At 46.2% G+C, this 20547-nt stretch overlaps 1 protein-coding gene across 6 annotated transcripts in view; it reads right to left on the reverse strand.

Annotated features, from left to right (window-relative positions):
- The window catches only part of HMCN1 (hemicentin 1), a 267719-nt gene that overhangs the window by 169892 nt on the left and 77280 nt on the right, over positions 1-20547 (reverse strand). For all 6 annotated transcript variants that reach the window (XR_013637801.1, XM_078865602.1, XM_078865601.1 and 3 more), the window contains exons 8-14: positions 15145-15265; positions 14425-14688; positions 13053-13197; positions 12241-12362; positions 4676-4945; positions 2304-2445; positions 291-418 (exon numbers count right to left, since the gene is read on the reverse strand). Coding sequence is in view for 5 of the 6 variants with exons in the window: in XM_078865602.1 (XP_078721728.1) it covers positions 291-418; positions 2304-2445; positions 4676-4945; positions 12241-12362; positions 13053-13197; positions 14425-14688; positions 15145-15265 (1192 nt within the window). In the remaining variant the exon portion in view is untranslated. The remainder of the gene's footprint in view (positions 1-290; positions 419-2303; positions 2446-4675; positions 4946-12240; positions 12363-13052; positions 13198-14424; positions 14689-15144; positions 15266-20547) is intronic.

The following is a 20547-nucleotide window of genomic DNA, read 5'->3' on the forward strand; positions in this document are numbered from 1 at the left end:
AGAATCAGAAGTAAAGTCCATTAAGCATAGAAGCTCTTTTTCAAGGGCGACACGGCCGGCAGACAACATCAAAGCATTCCACGATTGGACCGTTTGCAAGTTCCATTCCCAGCAGCGGTTCAACTAATCATCAACTCCCCAGTCAATTTATATAAAAATGAGAATAAATTTGTGGGCACGCCGCTGGCTGTTTTGCCCTATTCCGGCTGGCCACAGGTATAGGGGGTGTGGAATTTCTACAAATGGGCGTGAGCGCAATGCGACATTTAATTTGAGCAGTGGCACCTTACCGGTGTAGATGAGCAGGGAAGTCTGCTTGTCGGTGCCCGCGGCGTTGCTGGCCAGACAGCCGTACGTGCCGGCGTCGCGCCGCACCGTGTCTCTGATCGTCAGGGAGCCCTCCTGGTCCACCATGTGCCTGGGCGCACAGCGGGAGACACGGGACACGGGGGGGTTGCCGGCATGCACGTGGCTGATCCACCCGTACAGATTGTTTGAGCGAGTGTCTCGCTGTTCCCTGTTTATGTTCACATGCAGTGATATACAGGACGTGTCCGGTTTATGACGATCCACATTTACGAAATTTATATTACACCACTGCGGATCGATTTACAACGCTGAAAATTTTATTTACGATGCATCTTCCGACATGGCTCTGAACACATTTGAACGCAGCGGGTCTGGTTTCCGACGTGAAGTATTTTGTGTTTGGATTTATTACTATTATTACATGAATTATGACTGATAAAAGGAACAACACATCTGCAAGTGATGTTTCTACTCTTTCGACTGTATATGGGAAAATAAGGTCCGATTTAAGACGCGGTTTCCAGGAACGCATTGTGTCGTAAAATCGGAGACCGCCTGTACTAAAAAAAAAAGGAACCAGGTTAATCTTCCAATAAGAAATGTCTTGGCTGGGCGACATTTCTGCATAGCGGCACCAATCATCTCGAACTCTCTCCCATCGCACACACGCAGAGTCCAAGCATCATCCACCTTCAAGCAGCAGCTCAAAGATCTTACCCATCCAAGCTCTCACTTGTTGAGGAACTCACCTGTTCAGAGTCCTACCCGTCCAGGCTCTCACCTGTTCAGGCTCTCACCTGTTCAGGCTCTCACCTGTTCAGGCTCTCACCTGACCAGAAACTCACCTGTTCAGGATGTCATCTGTTCAGGCTCTGACCTGTTCAGGCTCTCACCTGTTCAGCCTGTCATATGTTTAGACTCTCAACTGTTCAGGCTCTCACCCATACAGGCTCTCACCTGTCCAGGCGTCTGATTCATGAAATATGTGCGCGTTATAAACAGTGTTTTATTATTATTATTAATATTGTTAAGATCTTATGACAACTTGGGTATCAGCAAGAGTTAGATTTTTTGAGATGTCATATAAATTGCTTGGCTTTTCTCATAATTGAAATCAATGAATTGCATGGAAGAATTTAAAGTAAAAAAGCAACATTATCTGACTGCTCAAATAAGCATTGTGGCAGCATTCGTCTCAAGTGTGCGGCCATGAGCCAGCGGCAGTAACACCACAAAAACCCGCGATGGCGCGAGATTCTCGACAGGACAATCACAGCACAGCGGCACCGACTTTATTGACCCTGGAGAGGGCTTAGACTGCGTCGAACCTTGTCCAAGATTTCAACTCTCAGCCTTGTGAATTATGAGTCGAGCGCTTCTGGCCACGTTGCGTTGGGAATGTGGAATTTCCACAACCGCCTCAGGGCTTCCATAAGAAGTGAGTGCTGCCCCACGCTTGATGGAGTGGGAGACACCCGGGCTCTTTTGTCTGATAATGATGATGTGGTTGGGAGACATCATTCAAAGGAACCGCACTCCAAGCAAAACCTTTTCGGTTCGAGTGGACATTTCTCTTTGGTTAGACAGGAGGTGAAGGTAGAATGTGCTGTCTGGAGAATGACATCCCACCAATGTGAGACAACACTAGACCCAGAATCGGAAGGGCATGAGTTCAAAACCCAGTTGGTGGTTGCCTCCGCTGATCATCTTTCTGAGGCTGAGACCGTCGCGAAAAGAGACAGTGGTTGTCAAACGGAGAGACTGACCGAGGAATGTGGACTTTCCCCCACTCGCTCAGAGCTGCCAACAGAGATGAGCGCTCCTCCACACTCACATGAACATTGCCTTTTTGACTGCATTTGGCCGAACCATTCACTGAATTTACCACTTAACACAGCTAAACTATTCAAGGCACTTCTACAAAAAATACAAAAGAAAGAATATAACTAACGTCGATGCTCGTCACCTCACTGAGGTACTGGGTGAAGCCTCACCTTCCCGTGTTCATGATGAACATCTCATTGTGAGTCCACACGATCTGCGGAGCCGGGTAGCCTGATGCCGTGCAGCCAATGTGCACTTCGCCACCGGCGCGAAACGTCTGGTTGAGGGGCGACACCACCGCCCGCGGAGGCTCTGTCAAGAGGACGAGCGAGAGGAGAGAGCAAAGGGCAGAGGTCACACGTGAGTGAGCCATGAATGTAATTCACGTGGGTGTTGATGTGATACATCCGTTTAACATGTTTTCGCGACCAATATCATCCATAGAGGTTTTTGGGTTAGATCGCGTAAATATATAAATGTGTCGTTAAAACCCGCCACCATCCGACACAGCCAACTAGTAAGGGTTGTCACGTAAACAGAACATGCCAATTCGTCACGAGTACAGCACACCGGTGTGTTGGAGAGCCAAGCTACTCAATTTTTAAATGTTGTGGCTTGGCTATCCAACACACCGGTGTGCTGTACTCGAGACGAATTGGCCACGTTCTGTTTACTAGTTGGCTGTTTCGGGTGGTGGCGGGTTTTAATGACACATTTATATATTTACGCGATCTAACCCAAAAACCTCTATTATGGATGATATATCCATGTCAATGTGTCCACGGTTGCTGCCATAGTTAGGTCGTCCTCGTACAAAGCAGACACGAATAGACAGCTTGACTTGAATGTGTAAATAAACAGATATCTAAAAGTCTAACGTTTGAACTGTGTGGAATTTGGCCTGAGTTACTGAACCTGCCCTAATGGGTGCTCAATAATAACAGCATCTTCCCAATGTCATATCGAGATAAAAATGGGGCTCCGTGTGACTTTATGTTTAAGTGTAACTAAATGTGCATGTGAATGTGCACGATGAGATTGATAGCATGTTGATCATTTACTGCACATGAATCCTGGTGACACAGGTTCGATTCACGGTTGTACGGAACACGAGTGCTGATTGACACAGCTTCTGTTACGTCTACAAAGATTACCTGATGTGGCATTCAAGTTAACGTTTGAAGTTGTATTTAGTTAAACCAGGTGAGAACTCAAGAGACCAGGGTGAGTCTCATTTGCAGCAGTGGCCTTGGTCACCAAAATGACACAAGCAAAATAAGCAAAATAAAGCAGAGAAATTAAAGCAAATATAAGTCATAGAAAAAATAAAGCGTGCCAAACAAAAAATCTAAAATCCCTGTAGCACAACTTGGCTTGTGCAGATTTATATTTCAACATCACCGCCGGAGTGTGATCAGCGTCACCGCTAAAGAAAAAGAGGCGACGGTCGGTGTGATGCTGACTCAGCTGGTGGCAGTCTCAAGAAATGCTCGCTAACGACTATGAGTCTGTGAGGATGAGGAGGGACTCTTTATCCGGGCTGTGTTCATGCCAGAGTAGAGGTTGTGTAGTGATTGGGCACAACTGTGTTATATTTCCAGTGACCAAGGTTCAATTCTCGATCATACAAAAAGTCAGCGGCAGGATTGAGCCTCCCTTCCTTCATTTCAACTCAACTTTGAACCGAGAATGTGCCTCAGATGAAGGGCATGAGTGGTGCTAGAAACACTCGCTTCCCTTGTGTGCTGTGGCCTGCCTAAGTACCCGCCCACTAATAGATGCTCGCCGATAGCTGTCACCTGGCCACCCGGTACTCTACTGTGATCACAGCGCTTGACTCGCAGTCGGAAGGTTGCGACTTCAAAACCCAGCACTTTATTCTGGGCGGCTAAATTACATCGCACTTCATAAGAAGTCAACAGCAGTCGTTGTACCCGCCGCCGTAGGCGCCACGGTGGCGAGATGTTAACTCCCTCGCTAGTATGGAGGAGGTCGTGGGTTCGATCCCGACCCTGATGCTTGTATATTTGGAGTTTACATGTTCTCCAGGTGCTCGGTTTTTCCCTCAACATTTAGAAAAATGCATTTAGAGTATATAGCTGCTATTAATGTCTACATGATAAGCTACTTCGTTGGGTAATCATTTGTGGAAAGGTCACTTCAGCGGGCCTTAACAGGTAAAAAAAAAGTGTATTTAGTACTGGAATATTTTACCCCACTGTCTCTGGGCAACCAACAGCGATGAGCCCAGCCCTGTGCTCATGAGAGAGAATGGAACAACACTTTGTCTTCACTTCGACTTTCAGCTGATTCCACAACCATGTTAAGCCAGTCACGGCATAAACAAGAAAAACTGATTTCCATCGTGTCAAAGCATTCACTGTTTCTATGCTCACTGCGACCATGTCTACACGATTGACATTTTATCTTCATAAAACGGCGATCTACTCGATATTGCAACAACTAACACGGGCGCGTCGACGGAATCTCCGCCCCGATCCCACCATAACCCCGCCGGGTCGCCGCCACCGCGTGGACGCACCCTGCACGACGAGCCACGCGGACGCGCTGGCGACGCCGCCCTCGTTGGCCGCCACGCACTCGTAGGCTCCGCCGTCTGCCAGCTGCACCGCGCGCACCTCCAGCGACTGGTTCGCCAGCACGCGCACGCGCGACTGGGCGGCCCCGTCGCCGCCTCCGCGCGCCCACGTCAGGTTGTAGGGCACCGTGCTGAGCACGAGGCACGTGAGCACGGCGCGCTCGCCCGGCACCACCGTCACGTTGAGCGGCGCGCGGATCGTGGGCGGAGGCTCTGTTTGGGTGGGGTGGCGGAGGGGAGGGGTCGGCAGCGCGGGGGTTCGCGGTCAATGTCAAGAGGTCGTTCGTCGCAGGGGATGCTGCAAAAAAAACTCTTAACTTCATTATCTTCTTTCTCGCTACCTTACTTTCTTCAGCTGACCGCAAGTGGCCTGCTCTTAACCGTGTTATCAGAACCGTCTGGCTTTAGGTTTTCGTCTCGGTTGAACACCACTGCTCGGTGACACTCCAATGCCGAAGTCTGTCCTTCATTCTGTACACGTGCCCCACTCATCGCGTTCTTCTCGTCTTCAAAATGTCTGTTTTGGCTTTATTTTAATGCTCTATTTCCCAGTTGACAAGTCGCCCACCAAATCCTGCCATTAAATTAAGAACATCCAGTGCTTGTGTCTATACCCGAAGGCCACGGGCATGTTTCTAGTTGCTTTGTTGGAGCTCAGCTCGAGTAGCTGCCTCCAAAACCTCTTCACCAGCTATTTGCCTCCAATTCCTCCCAAGCATCTTTCACTTCTCTAGCCATGCCAAGTCCACATGGCTATGGTAAATCCTATTGGACCTGAGCGAAACAACTGTTTATATCTCATATACAAAACGTACGTATATTTTAAAGATATATAGGCCACTGTTTAAGAATTGTGTCCAGTCATCCAACTTGTTTCAGTAAAACGAACCGGTATTAGCCCAGTAAACGTTGAACATTGGACCAATGCTGGGCCAACGTTGGTCCAACGGCTCCATCCACATACCAGGGTCGGCCCAACATTGGCACGCTTACTGGAAATGCATCTTAAGGCCATAAACTTGATCATGGTCCATATATGTGGTGAGATTCCGCAATACAAAGACGTACACAATCAAGCACATTCAGCACATGTATTATTATGTAAACAATAATCTGTATCATCCGGGAAAGCCTTACTGGCTCACATCGCTCTGTTTTCAGAAGAGTTCTATTGGAAATGTTTCGGTAAATTCCTTTGCAAGCATCTTTGCACGTGGGTGAAAGCCAGAGTATCCGGAGAAAGCCAATGTATACGGGGACACAGAAATACATCTATGCAGGTGACTGAACAGCTTATGCAATAGGCTTTGTAATTTCATTTAAAAAAAGGAAAATATCATCTCACTTTACATTATTATAATCTGTCTTATGTTTCGTTTTTTTACAGTTCTGCTCACTTTTTGATACATTCACGTATACATGCATAGCATTTACATAAACCATTAAAAAAATGCGTCACGTTTTTTACTGATTGGCCATGTCGGGTGGTGGAGGGTTGTGACACATTTATAATAACGCAATCTAACCCAAAAACTTCATTATGAATAATACTGGTCGCGAAAGCCTACGTGTTAAACAAATCATATGGAACTTAGTCTTAAAGAAATTAATCGATGCATGTAACTGAACCAGTGAATCGATGCTTTGCCGCAAACCTGTTGCGACAGTGGCATTGCTTTTTAACTTCGACTGTATTCTTCAATGAGAATATTAAAAAAAACCAGGCAAGAAGCACTGGACTCTGCTTACAAGCTTATGGCACAGGATACACCTGGGTTGACCAAGAATTCGAGAACGCTGTGCTTGATGTGTTTTCTCTGCTGACACTGGATCCTGGAAAGTGCATTCACCCTGTGTGAGCCAGGCGCTCTGCGTCATTCAGCTTCGGACAAATTCCCAACGACAGCGGCATTTTTACAAACCCTAAACCCTGCAGTTTAACGCCCTCCGCCAAGGTTCTCTCGCAACACATTTAAGAAACAAAAAAATCCGGGAGAGGGTTTTGCCAAATTCTGTTCCTCGTGATCCACCATGGTACAGCATTCCGCATTTACTAATTTACCAAAGTTCGAATACAAAGATTAAGTCACTCGATGTTGCAAGCACCCAACGGTCACGAAACGTGTACCTTGCTACGCGGAGACACACTGAACAATTTGGATCAGAGCTCTCGCTCTCTCTGTCATGTCGCCATCATGAGCATAACACACTCTTTACCAATCTCAATTTGAATCAACGCTCTCGGCAGGTTGACAAACATCAGGCAAGTGGAGCGTGAAACGACTTAAGTCTGTATTTTGACAGAGGTGAATCAGTAAAGCCGATATGTACACGATGGGTAGTGGGGATTTATGGCGTGTTCTGGGCTTGGTGGCAATGTAAAGATCCCTCTGTGACCCAGCACCTTGGTAGCAGAGCTTACTGAACCCTATTCTCAGGTTTTTTCGGTAAAGTCACGTAGGTAAAACATTAAAAGTAATGAAAATAAAATAAAACAAAACAAAAATAAAAATAAAATTCACGACGTTTCGGAGGCAACACAAGTCTCCGTCATCAGGTGGGACCGTCACAGCCAGATTAGCTGCATCAAGTGAAGCAATGATTCAAGATGTAATCCCTTATAAGCAAGTTGAAGGGGGGAGGAGAGGGGGGGGGGAGTTCATCAGAATGTGGTAGCCAATGAATGGAACGTATCGGGAGGGAGGGGGGTGGGAGGGGGAGGGAGCCAACAAAACATTTGGCGACGGCTTGGACGCGGCTGCTGCGCACGCCAACACAATGGGCAGAAAGGGGGGAGGGGAGGTCTGATACACATGATAGAACAAAGGAACGAAAATGCCCATGTTTATACCAATGCAGGCTGAAAAATGAAGAGAGTACTGTTAAAAATAACTGGGGATGTTAACACTCGGTGAAGTAAATTAAAATAGTGCCTGTCAGATAAGATGGTCCAAAAAGTGTAATTAAGTCTTTTTTGCGTGGTTAATAACATCTTTCCAGTGATTACTGAGTTTGTACCCATCATCACGGTTGAAATTATGTCTGTGTTTGTATATTTGTATGGCTTCGTGTACAAACCTTTGATGGTAGCCAGGAGGCTTGCAGAGAACCTTGGTCTCGGAAAAGACAATTTCATGAGAGCCCGCCGAGTTGTAGCAATGATCGGCAACGGCCGAAGAATCAGTTCTGCCGTGTTTCAGATCTGACTTGTGCTCGCGGACACGATCAGCAACATGACGTTTTGTTTCTCCAATGTAGCAATCACCACAAATGCAACTCAATTTGTAGACTCCAGGATACTGTAAGTCAGGAACGACATCCTTCACAGATGGAATCAGATCACGGATTTTATGCACTGTGCTGAATCGGACTTGGATCTTATGTTTGTTTAGAATTTTGGAGATCTTTTTTTTTATTTTTGTTTTGTTTTATTTTATTTTCATTACTTTTAATGTTTTACCTACGTGACTTTAACGAAAAAAACTTGAGAATATGAATCATTGCAGTCACGAAAGCTTCAAATCTAGAACTTACTGAACCCTGCCCACACAGGTCACTGTGCCATTGAGAAACCTACCTGCTGGGGCTGTGACGTGTCGGGAGATAGGAGGACGTTAAACCGCCGCAGTCTGCGCTCCTTCAATGGAGGAACAACAGAACTACACGAACTCTCTAATGAAACCCTCTCGTGGCGAGCAGACCTTGACAGTGGCAGTTAGCTCCTGAACGTATTCCACGTTGCCATGCTCAGGATGAGAATAGTACAGAAAAAGGCAGAACTATTGGGAAGGGTTTTATTTTAGTTTCTGTAATCTCGTTTGATATGTGGTTCACCGCTGAGTGCTCTGGTTTCCTTCCACTTACAAAATTACCCGACAAAAGAAACAGGTCAGATGTGCCAAGTAGAACCCTCAGGAAAAAAAAACTTTAATTCAGTGAGGCTTTCCTAGTTCAAGAAATGTTTATGGCAATGTGTAACAATTTTTTTTGTTCCTGGGTAGTGTTATTTCCTAATTGCTTATGCCTCAAAAGTACAGAAAATGGCTATTATTCCTCATAAACTTTGCTTTTGTGACCAGGACAGTGATATTTTGAAATTTACCTATTTTCCAGAACATTCCAGATAGATTCAGTGCTGAGTAAACTTGGAGTAACTTATATAACATTCTAGAACTTTCCAGTAATATAAATAGTAGTATAAATACAGGGGCCTTAAGCCCACCAGTTTAGTTTAGTTCCAGCTGCCTAAGTGGATACATATCTGCATTTTTCTGAGATGGCATCAAGAAGCTGCAAGCATCCGGCAGACGCATTTTGCAATGCCTGCGGCTAATTTATCAAGACAAGAGCAAAAAATGTATCTGTGGAAGCATCTGCTAAGATGTGTGAGGCTTACAAGGCATATTTCGGCATGCCTATCAGGGATCAAGACAAACCCTGGACACCTCATTTAACCTGCAAGTAATGCAAAAAAACTCTGGAAGGTAAGATGGGCAATTGTTGCTTGGAATTTTACGTCATAAAATGTGTAAAAAAAAAGTTAATTGTCAAAGTTTTTTTTTTACAAATTCCAATGTTATTGAAACAAAAATATATATATCATATATGAAAACTGTTGCGATAATCTCTTATACATTATTCATGGGTGAAATAAATGTATTTTTGTAGGATGGTACAGAGGGGAAAAGAGAGCCATGAAGTTCGCTATCCCAAGAATTTGGCGGGAACCCACTGACCACTCAAGCAACTGCTACTTCTGTATGGTGGACCCTTCCAAATGTCGGACTGGCAAGAATGCACCTGCTATCATGTATCCGGACGTTCCTTCATCCATCGCCCCGGTGCCACACTGCTATGAGCTCCCCGTACCCACTCCTCCGGAGAGAGATCAGCCGTCTTTAGAAGAGAGCAGCAAGTCAGAGAGCAAGGAAGACGTTGTAGAATAGATGACAATTTCAGAGGTGGAGCTGAGGAGAGAAACCCATACTACCCCAAATAAAAAGACCTCAACGACTTGATCAGAGATCTTGGTCTCACCAAGTCCAATGCCAAGCTTTTGACATCGAGGCTCAAGCAGTGGACCTTGTTGGATGAAAGTGTGCAAGTCGCAGATCAGAGGCAGCGTCACCAACCTTTTTGCAGCTTCTTCACCCATCAAGATAGGCTCTGCTTCTGCCACAATGTGACCAGTCTGTTTGAGGCAATCGGAATCGCCTGTAACCAGAATGAATGGCGCCTCTTCATTGACAGCTCATCGAGGAGCCTCAAAGCCGTGCTGCTCCATAATGGTAACAAGTACCCGTCTCTTCCCCTGGCTCACTCCGTGCACCTCAAAGAGGATTACAACAGCATCAAGACCTTGCTGGACGCCTTGAAGTATGATGAGTATGGCTGGGAGGTCATCGGAGACTTCAAAATGGTGGCATTCCTGATGGGTCTCCAAGGCGGTTTTACCAAGTTTCCCTGCTATCTTTGCCTTTGGGACAGCAGGGACACCAAGGCGCACTACCACAGGCGGGACTGGCCACAGCGGACCGAGTTCTCTGTGGGGAGGAACAATGTCAAGTGGGAGCCACTGGTGGACCCCCGGAAGGTGCTGATGCCACCACTGCACATCAAATTGGGCTTAATGAAACAATTTGTCAGAGCTGCAGATAAAGAGTCGGCAGCCTTCAAGTACCTTCAAGACTTCTTCCCTCAGCAGGGCCGGCCCGAGGCATAAGCGAACTAAGCGGCTGCTTGGGGCCCCCTGGCCACCAGGGGGCCCCCGAATCGTTTTTTTTTTTTTTTTTTTTTTTTTACAATTAAATAACTTAAACAAGTGATATAAATGAATTAATGAATGAATGAGTCTGCGTGGTGGGAGGGGGGCCCCCAAATCAAATTCTGCTTAGGGCCCCCAAGAGGCTCGGGCCGGCACTGTCCCTCAGCTGCCTGAGGCAAAGGTCAAAGCCGGTGTCTTCAACGGACCACAGATAAAGAAGATCCTGGATTGCAATCAATTCCCCAAGAAGCTCACTAGTAAGGAAAAAGCGGCTTGGAACAGCTTTGTCGCAGTGGTTCGTGGCTTTCTGGGCAATCACAAGGTCAAAAACTATGTGGAGCTGGTTGAGACTCTGGTGAAGAACTACAGCACAATCGGCTGAAGGATGTCCCTCAAAGTCCATATCCTTGATGCTCATTTTGATAAATTCAAGGATAACATGGGAGCGTACTCAGAGGAGCAAGGTGAACGTTTCACCAGGATATACTGGACTTTGAACGCCACTAACAAGGACAGTATAACGAGAACATGATGGGAGACTACATTTGGGGGCTGATTCGTGAAAGTGATATACAGTATAATCGTAAATCGTAAAACTACTCACTTCGAACTACTCACTTCGAACTACGCACTGGGGAAACAAAGGTGGCCAGGTGTGGTGCTGGCCACCCACCCCCTCATGTACCGTGCCAGTCTTCATAGGTGCACTTGCTCTAATAGTAAATTTTAAGGCTATATTGGGGATCTTTCTCTTTGACGTTTTTTTGGTCATAGTAACTGTGCTGTTGGTAGCAATGGAGGTGGTTCTGGTGCTGTTGCTGGTTGTGTGGTGGTGGTGGTTGTAGGAATGGGTGGTGGCCATGATATTGGTGCGATTGCTGGTTGTGGTTGAGCTGGTGGCAGTGGTGCTGGTATGAATGGTGACAGAATGAATCCTGATACTCGTGATGTTTCTAATTCTGCTTTTAGTGTTGTGGTGTGAGCACTGATTCAATGATAATGTTGGAAATGGTAACCCTAGTGCTTGTGATGGTGATGCTGTTGGCGATGGTGGTAATGTACGGGTGGAAGTCCTAGGAATTCTGATGCTGGTGGTCCTGCTGATGTCGCGGGCACTAGAAGTAAAATAAACTTTTTATTGCTCAACGAAGTGGTTTATCATGTGGAAATTTATAGCAGCCAAATACTATTAACGCACGTTTCTAAATATGGAGGGAATAACTGGAGGACGTGTAGAGAAATCTACACGACCACGGGAAGAACATATAAACTCCAAATATACAGGCGTTAGGATTGCGATTGAACCCGCGACTTCCTGCATGCCAGGCGATGGAGTTAACATCTCGCCACCGTGACACCAGGTGGTCATCGTATTGGCAGTGTGGATCGCCAGTGTTCCTGACGATCACAGCGGTAGCACAGGTGTTGGTATCGCCTTCTCCTTCTCTCCTACGGCAAGATGAAATTTGCTAACGTTACACACGCACGTCAAGGTTATTAATCCCTCTGATAGCCTCTGCCGAGGCTTGGTGGATGCCGGTGGAATTGGCCGTGCAGGAGACAATGTTGTGCTACGTGATCCTCGGTCCGGCTCTGGCGACCGGAGTCGCATCGCGAGACTTTTCTTCAATTTTTTTTGGTACTGGTATCGCTGGTACTTTCCGCGTGCACGTGCACATGCCACACGCGGGGTCCCGGTGACCCTGCTGCGGGGGTGGGGGGGGGGTCACGAGCGAGGACTGGCCTGTGACGTCGAGGTAGGTGCGCGCACGCCCCGTGCCCGTGGCGCTGACAGCCACGCACTCGTAGAACCCCTCGTCCACTCCCGACACCCGAGGCAGCTCCCACGTGGCCTCCGCCGACTCCCTGCACGCGGTGGGGGGGGGGGGGGCGACGACGGCAAGCGGCGAAGGTCAACGTCAAGAGGTCGTCACGGCCCACGCCGCCGACACCACCACACCACTCCTTTGCTTCCTTCCTTCTGCCACATTCTACAGGTAAGTCGGCGCTCGACTTTTAAGGTCTTGCCTGACACTATTTTATGAATCCGACTTCAGGTCTTGCTCTCGTTAAACTGACGATATGAACTTCAAGAACTAATCATGAAGTCCCATCACCACCACCATCATCTGCTTCTAAGGTCCTAGGTCTCCATGACTCGTCTAAGTGACCTGCTCTAGTCCGTCCTACATGAACGAGTGGGTGAATGGATACAACGTATAGATGAATGGATGAATGCATGAATTATTGATGATAAATGCTGATGGTCTGATATTGGAAGAATGGACAAATGCATGATAAGATAGATAACGAATTAATTGATGACAAAAGAAAGGATTCACTCATGGATGGATGCATGTGTGATTAAATGGATGGATGAGTGAATGGACGATTAATTGGCGATTGAAGAATTGGTGAAATGGAATGATGATGATGAAAGAAAGGGTAAACAAAAGAACGAATGCATTCACAAATTGATGCTGAACACACATAAATTCATGCATGGATGAACGGACGCGAATTAATGGACATGAACGGCGGGGGGGGGGCACTTGCTTGAAGAACTGGTCGACCCCGAGGCGCACGCCGTCCTTGCTGAAGCGCAGGGTGAAGGGGATGAGGCTGTCCACGGTGCAGGGGATGTAGCCCGTCTGCAGGTAGTAACCGGGCGTGCGCACGGGCATGCTGACCTTCGGGGCCTCTGTTGGGTGCCGGGGGGGGGGAGGTTAGAATAAGTCCCCCCGGTGAGTGAGGTGGCCCAATAGCAAACGCAGCCCAAGTGGCCTTCCGACATGGGTCTTGGGTGGTGCTCGTCTCCTTTGGGAGGACCTGAGACATTGGTGGAAATGCAACATTCTCTGACGGGACTGTGGGAAGCCTCGCTGTAGGGGTAGTCTCGCCGTAGGGCAGCATTGTTGAGTTGTTAGTGGTACATATTTTACAGATTCCAGGGACATGGGCTAGAGTCGATCCCCCCACCCCCCATCCGGGATTTGACCTCGCGACCTTCTGATTGTGAGCCGAGTGCACAAATTGCAGTGCCACCGGGCCGACTGTTGCGACCGGGTGCTCCTCATCAGGTTCCGTTAAATTCTTTGTTTGGGATGGTTTCCTAACAAATGTTGTACCGATATCATCTTCATCATCCTGAGCTAGTCATATAAAGTCCACATTCCTATGACAGCAACCGGCCCTTCCAAGAGCAGAATTTGTTTTGTCCCCGTGTCAGGCGGTGAGGTAGCCCAGCAATGGTGCAGTTGCCACGTGTTACAGACGTCCCCGGTTCGAGTCCGGCAGGCCGACCTGCAGGCCGACCGGCCTGAATGGGGGGCATCGTAACGTGCACGGCCAACTTCACGGTGGCTGTTAAAGATCCCTTGACCTCATTTGTGAGCCGGGGGTCACAGTCCAAAATTGCCACAATAAATATATATACCTGTAAATTACTCCAATGGGATTAGGTAGTAGCAATAACCGCCCCCTATTGGCAGAATAATTCCCACTTGCAGGTCAGTGCCGAGGCGCGGACAGCTCTCACTGGGGGTTCTCTTCAAATTGAGGTGAATGTGAGGCGCTTTGAGATGCCGAGGCATTTATGCGCCCTATACATGCAAAGTAGAACAACGATTTAAATCGTTGTTATATTATTATTCTAATGGCCCCAGAGGGACGAGGGGCTGCTTAGACTGCGACTGAACCCTCGACTGCCATTGAACTCTCAAAAAATTGCGAAGGTACGAGTTTAGCATTCAAACCCACAGCCCCCACCCCAAACCGAGGTGAATCACCCCTCACAAGCGAACGCGTAACAAGCCGCCATGCATCTGCGAAGTTGTCCGCGGTGTCTCAACGCAAACGCCGGAGCCTTCCGCGGGCCACGGACGACGCGCGCTCGGTGGCGGTCACGGAACGCTACGAGGGCAGTCACCGGGCACGATGCTCGAGTAGGAGACGCCCGACACACGCTGGAAGCGGTAGCCGTCGCGGTCGTATCCCGTGACGCGCAGGAAGAAGCTCTCGGTGGGCGGCACGAACTCGGTGACGTTCCAGATGTTGAAGGGCCGCCGGAGCGGGTGGTAGCGCACGGGCAGTGTCTTGAGGCTCCGGCCCGCCGTGCTTAGCAGCTCCAGGCGGTCGACGCGTGCGTGCGGCTCCAGGCCCGTCGTGTTGAGCAGCACGAACGTGGGGATGCCTGCGCGAGTGTTGTGGAGAGGCAGCGTTGTCGAGTGGCTACGTTGAGAAAGCCATCGGTCTGAGATTGAGCGATTGCTCGGGTTTTTTTCGACGCAACGTCGCAGAATGCCGCGTTTTGGCGTTTTTAACGAGGTGTGAGTTGATTGGTTAACTTTGTGATTTCTTTACGTGTACTCGGTTTCGTCAGCAAAGAAGTAACAGCGCGATATGTAATGTGATTGTGGGCTATGTGGATCAACATCCATCCGGCTGCTGCTGTGACCACATTCACATAAGTTGCTGACACGAACATTCGTTAAACAGATACATCCACAGATATATATATTTAGTCGAATTTAAGGCTTTTAAGGGAGATGGGAGAATTACATTGAAATACCAGTGAAAGAGCATATGATGTAGAACTTGAAAGTGCGTGCTAGCTTCGTGTTGTGCAAACGAGAGTTGGTGGTCAGACCTTGTACGGGGCGATTCGAGGTCGACTTGAAGTCCATCGTCGGTTTCTTGGAAAATCCGGCACGGAAGTCAATGGTGCTGAGCCCAGTCATTCGGAGCGAGTGTCTTCCATTGCTTCCAATCTACAGCAAAGAAGACAAAGATCCCCCCGTTTAGCCTCAACAGACTCGTTGGGGCGAGTGCTCTTGGCGAGCAGCAGCTATGAAGGCCGGCAAAGGCACACGAGGAGGTGGTTGGCCTGCACCACACCCTTTAGATTTGAAGCTTTCGTGACTGCAAGGATTCATACTCTTTGGTTTTTTAGTTAAAGTCATGTAGGTAAAAAAATGTATTGAAATAAATTAAATTAAACCACGACGTTTCGGAAGCAACACAAGCAACCGTCATCAGACTGCTCAGTAATTTTGCTGGAGCAGTCAACACCTGATGACGGTTGCTTGTGGTGCTTCCGAAACGTCGTGATTTAATTTCATATATTTTAATTAATTAATTACCTACGTGACTTTAACGAAAAAACCAAAGAGTATGCACCACACCCGGTCGCCTTTGTCTCCCCGGTGGCGATGTTTATGGCACCAGGTACTCATTTGAGTTGAGCTTAGGGGAGGCCCAGGTCCAGTTCAGATAAATGTAACTGGTGTTGGCCATAAGCAGGAATCGAACGTGGGGTCGCCAGGTTTGAGGTACAACGTGCTAACCACGACACTACCGCTCCCCACAATCCCCCAATGTACAGTAGAGGCATGCACATAAACACTACTGCAGTACTATTATTAATGAGGCACTAATCACCTAGCAACAAAGGAAAGCACACAGTAGCATAAATACATACCGAGTATGCCTTCAGGATTTGGATTCTGCTATATCCTGTGTAGTTCATTAATTGGCGCAGATCAACAATAAAAACGTTGACACCCGTGGCAAGTTGTGAGGTAATTTTATACGCACACGGCTAGAAATCACGTAATGTTATTATTTTGGACCATTAGCTAATGGCAGCGCTGTTTGGAATCACGCTTAAAAGGTTCAGTCGTTGCCAGGATGAGTTAAACAAAAATTATCGTGGACTGTGGATATTATTCAATGAAAACGGTTTTGGGGAAATCTAATTGCGTGACTCAGAACCTGGCGCAGATATATATATATTTTTACCAGCAATGGAAGGCAGCCATCTCTTAATACATTTTCACTGACCCTAATTATCGCTGAAAAATGAAATACTGTATATACACACACACACTGCATGTATTACAGAATGTAGCACCTCTGCAAGAGTTAAATTACTTCCGTTTCAGCAGTCATAGAGGTGAAATCAAAATTAATTGGCTTGGCACGGCACGCCATGCTGCGGCTGAGTGCTCCACTCGTAATCACCGGGCCATAAGTAGAAACGGAGAATCAACTCGGCCAATCATTGCTCTGTGGCCAGTAAAATATTTACCGCTTTGTCAGAAATCCAAAGTTGGGTTGTCGTATGGAGAGACTGGTCACCTTCACAAGAATGTGGAATTGACACCACAGGCTCAGGACTCTAAATGACAGTGAACACTGGCCACTGCTCGATTAAGCACCGAGCCACTTTAACTTTTATTTGATAACAACATAAACTTTCCCGATCAATAAGAACATTTTGGGCCACTCTGGCCTTTTTCATTCAAAGCAATGATTGGGTTCCGCAGCTATAATCAACTCTCAAACACTAACCCATAACTAAAACAAGTTATGTTACACCGTACTCAAGATTGGTACAACTACAATTTGACTCTCTCACACGTACATGTGCGTTTAACCATCCGAAGCATTTCACAACGAGCAAACGAGTCTGTTTAAATTTTGGCCCAGGAGACTGTTTCAAAAACACTTTGGAGCAAAACAACACCGTTGCCATTCATAGAATTGAAATGTGCTTCCAGCAAGAAGCCGAAATAAAAATAAAGCACGCCGCTGGCAGTTGTTTTGTCCAAGAGTTGTCGGAAGTTGGCTGATCCAATTTTCTCCGGCAACATTTTTCTGGTCAACAATTCCGAGCGACGTGTATCGAGTGCGATTTTCAAGCTGCTGCTGTAATTTTTCTATTAGCCTTGCCTGGTTTAATGTGCCATGGCACGCCATTCCAATTGGCTGACGAGTGTGGCAGCCGCTGGGCCTGAGGTCACCTCACTCGTAATTGTACCCGCGGTTCGAATTAATGACAATTGACAACGTCGAGTAATTGCAGTTGAAATTGCAATAGTACTTTTTTATTTAAATTTGACACCGCACAACTTGCTAGCATGCCTACACTACATGTTCAGTTATGCTTGTTGAGTGTATGCCTAGGCATTGTTTGTATGTTTTGTATATGAATGTGTATATGTGGAGCAAAGGCATTGTAGTGGAGGGCATAATTCCTACCCACAACCACAACATCAGTGACAATTGGAAACTAAATCAACTCAGTTGAGTTTTTGGTGCAGCATGTCAATGGACTTTGAATAGTACTTTTGGTGGGACGTCATGAGATTAAAAAGTTTATATATCTGTAAGCAGAGGTGTGGACTCGAGTCATGTGACTTGGACTCGAGTCAGACTCGAGTCATGAATTTGATGACTTGCGACTCGACTTGGACTTGCATAACAATGACTTTGTCCCACCTATGAGATGTGGCCTCGAGTCATGTGACTTGGACTCGAGTCAGACTCGAGTCATGAATTTGATGACTTGCGACTCGACTTGGACTTGCATAACAATGACTTTGTCCCACCTCTGTCTGTAAGTTTCACAGCAAAGCAGTGTGGCATCACGTGTGTCAGGGAATGGCCTGGTCACACCACAGCACTATTTCTGAAGTCACTTCACATCCAACACTATATGGCTTTTGCACTGTAACAAAACTAAAACTAAACGAAACTATATATATGTTTTATTTTACCAGCTAAGGCCTACTGAGATAGGTAGCTATTTTTGCAGAAGCGATCTAGCCACAAATGATAGCTCAACGAATTGGCTTATCACGTGCAAATGTATAGCAGCCAAATACTCTAAACGCATGTTACTAAATGTGGAGGTAAAAACCGGAGGACTTGGAGAAAAGTCCACGTGACCACTGGGAGAGAAACACGCAAACTCCAAATATACAGGTGTCAGGGTCGAAATCGAACCCACGCCCTCTTGTATACCAGGCGAGGTAGTTAACATGTGATAATTCACTGTGTAACAAAAAAAAATAGTTCCTGGGTAGTAAGTGTTATTTCCTAATTGCTTATGCCTCAAAAGTACAGAAAATGACTATTAATATTATTCCCCACAAACTTTGCTTTTGTGACCAGGACAGTGATATTTTGAAATTTACCTATTTTCAATGAGAAAACGTGGTGTGCATTTGTGTCATTCATTGACATAAAGTCCTGGTCACAAAAGCAAAGTTTGTGGGGAATAATATCCATTTTGTATACTTTTTAGGCATAAGCAATTAAAAAAGTAACACTTAGTACCCAGGAACAAAAATTGTGTTACATAGTGATATATATACCATGATACACTGAATGATGCATCCCTCAAAGCTGCAATATGCAGAATATATATATTTTGTGCAATATGTTTCTGTACGGTGTTTTGGTGATCAGGCTTAGCGTGTTAACTCACTACACTATGTGAATGTGGCATAATAATTACTGAACTAATCAAACGATGGACGAACAGTAAAACAAGTATTTGTTCGTGTTTTTTCAATACCTTTAATAAACGTGTCCTTTTGTGATTTACTTTTGCTTTGTGCATATGCGTGTTTGATACGTGTGTTACCCAAAAAAACGTGTTTACCAATCAGCTGCGACACATATTTACCTGGAGCCTGCCCATTGAGTTCAAAATTAAAACATGTGTTAACAGGCAACTCATGCACGATGCCTTTAAGCATTCAGTACGTTTTGTACAAATACAGTCTGTCCTCCTATAATGCGGTAGTAGTTTCGTTCCTGAAAAACACCGCGTTATGGTAAAATTGCATTATAATAAAATATATATAATATAGGGTAAAGCACAGTCCACGATAAACACGCGAGATGCGTAATGTAGGCTGAACAAAGACTGAGGCGCCTGGGTAGCATCTAGAAGCATCCAGCAGCATCCCACTCCCTTGTGCGATGCCACACTGAGGCAGCCGTACCATCGCTTATTGCTACTCGCGCGACGCGCTTCTGTTCACTCGATCGTGTTATATACAATTCGCATCCGCGTTATAAAAAAAATGTGAATACATTCATCACGTTATATCCAATTCGCGTTATGAAAACAAGCGTTATAGGTGAAAAATAAACCCCACGCCGTCTGGTTTAAAGTGGACATTAAATATCTTCGAAGAACTAAAAACGAAACTTTGCTATTTTTTATTTTACGAGGTAAGGCCCACTGAGCTATATAGCTCTCATTCAGAAGTTACCTGGCCATAGATGATAGCCCAAAGAAGTGGCTTACCATGTGGAAATGTATCGCAGCCAAACACTCTTAAACGCATGTTTCCAAATGTGGAGGGAAAAACCGGGGGACCCATATAAAAATCCATGTGACCACAGGGAGAACACGCAAACTCCAAATATACAGCAGCAGGCGTCAGGGTCGGGATCGAACCTACGATCTCCTGTACACCAGGCAAGGTAGTTAACACTTTATTCCACCGCCTGCAACTTGCCGATGGACTCAGTGTGGTGCACCCATTTAAAGTGCTGAGTGGACAGACACTTTAACTGCAATGCCGGGAGAACGAATCTGCAACCTCTGAGTTTTCCTCTGTCTTACCCCCACTAAATAACTCCAACGTTTGCCCCTACTAAATAACCCCAAACCTTACCCCCACTAAATAACCCTAAACCCTTACCCCCACTAAATAACCCTAACCCTTACCCCACTAAATAACCCAAAACCTTACCCCACTAAATAACCCAAACCCTTACCCCACTAAATAACCCTTACCCCCACTAAATAACACCCAACCCCTTACCCGGACTAAATATGCCGTGCCATCCTGTTCCATTTTGAAATAAGTACGTGTGTAATTGATCTACGGCCAATTAAAATCAGGTTCATGCGTCATTTACCAAAGGCATTTTTTTATCAACACCTTGTAATATACCACTTGCAGCTCTGATAGGCACTAGTTATGCTGTCAGCATGTTTAAAAATTGTGTTTTTTTAAGTAACCATAAACCCCTCATTGAGGACTACATTACACGGGCCCATACAATGTTTTAATTGATTAATTAATTTTATGACAGCCCATATATAAAATTACATTGTGGTCAGCAGGACTGAAGCAAATATTAACAATAATAATTACGTAAGTTGTGCAGGAATGAATCATTGAATCCCAAGACTATTTTCAGGCAGGCTCTGTTTGCTATCTTTGGCTAACTCCTGCAGGAATAT

This window comes from Lampetra fluviatilis, chromosome 20 (genome assembly GCF_964198595.1).
Source record: "Lampetra fluviatilis chromosome 20, kcLamFluv1.1, whole genome shotgun sequence".
Classification (NCBI taxonomy): domain Eukaryota; kingdom Metazoa; phylum Chordata; class Hyperoartia; order Petromyzontiformes; family Petromyzontidae; genus Lampetra; species Lampetra fluviatilis.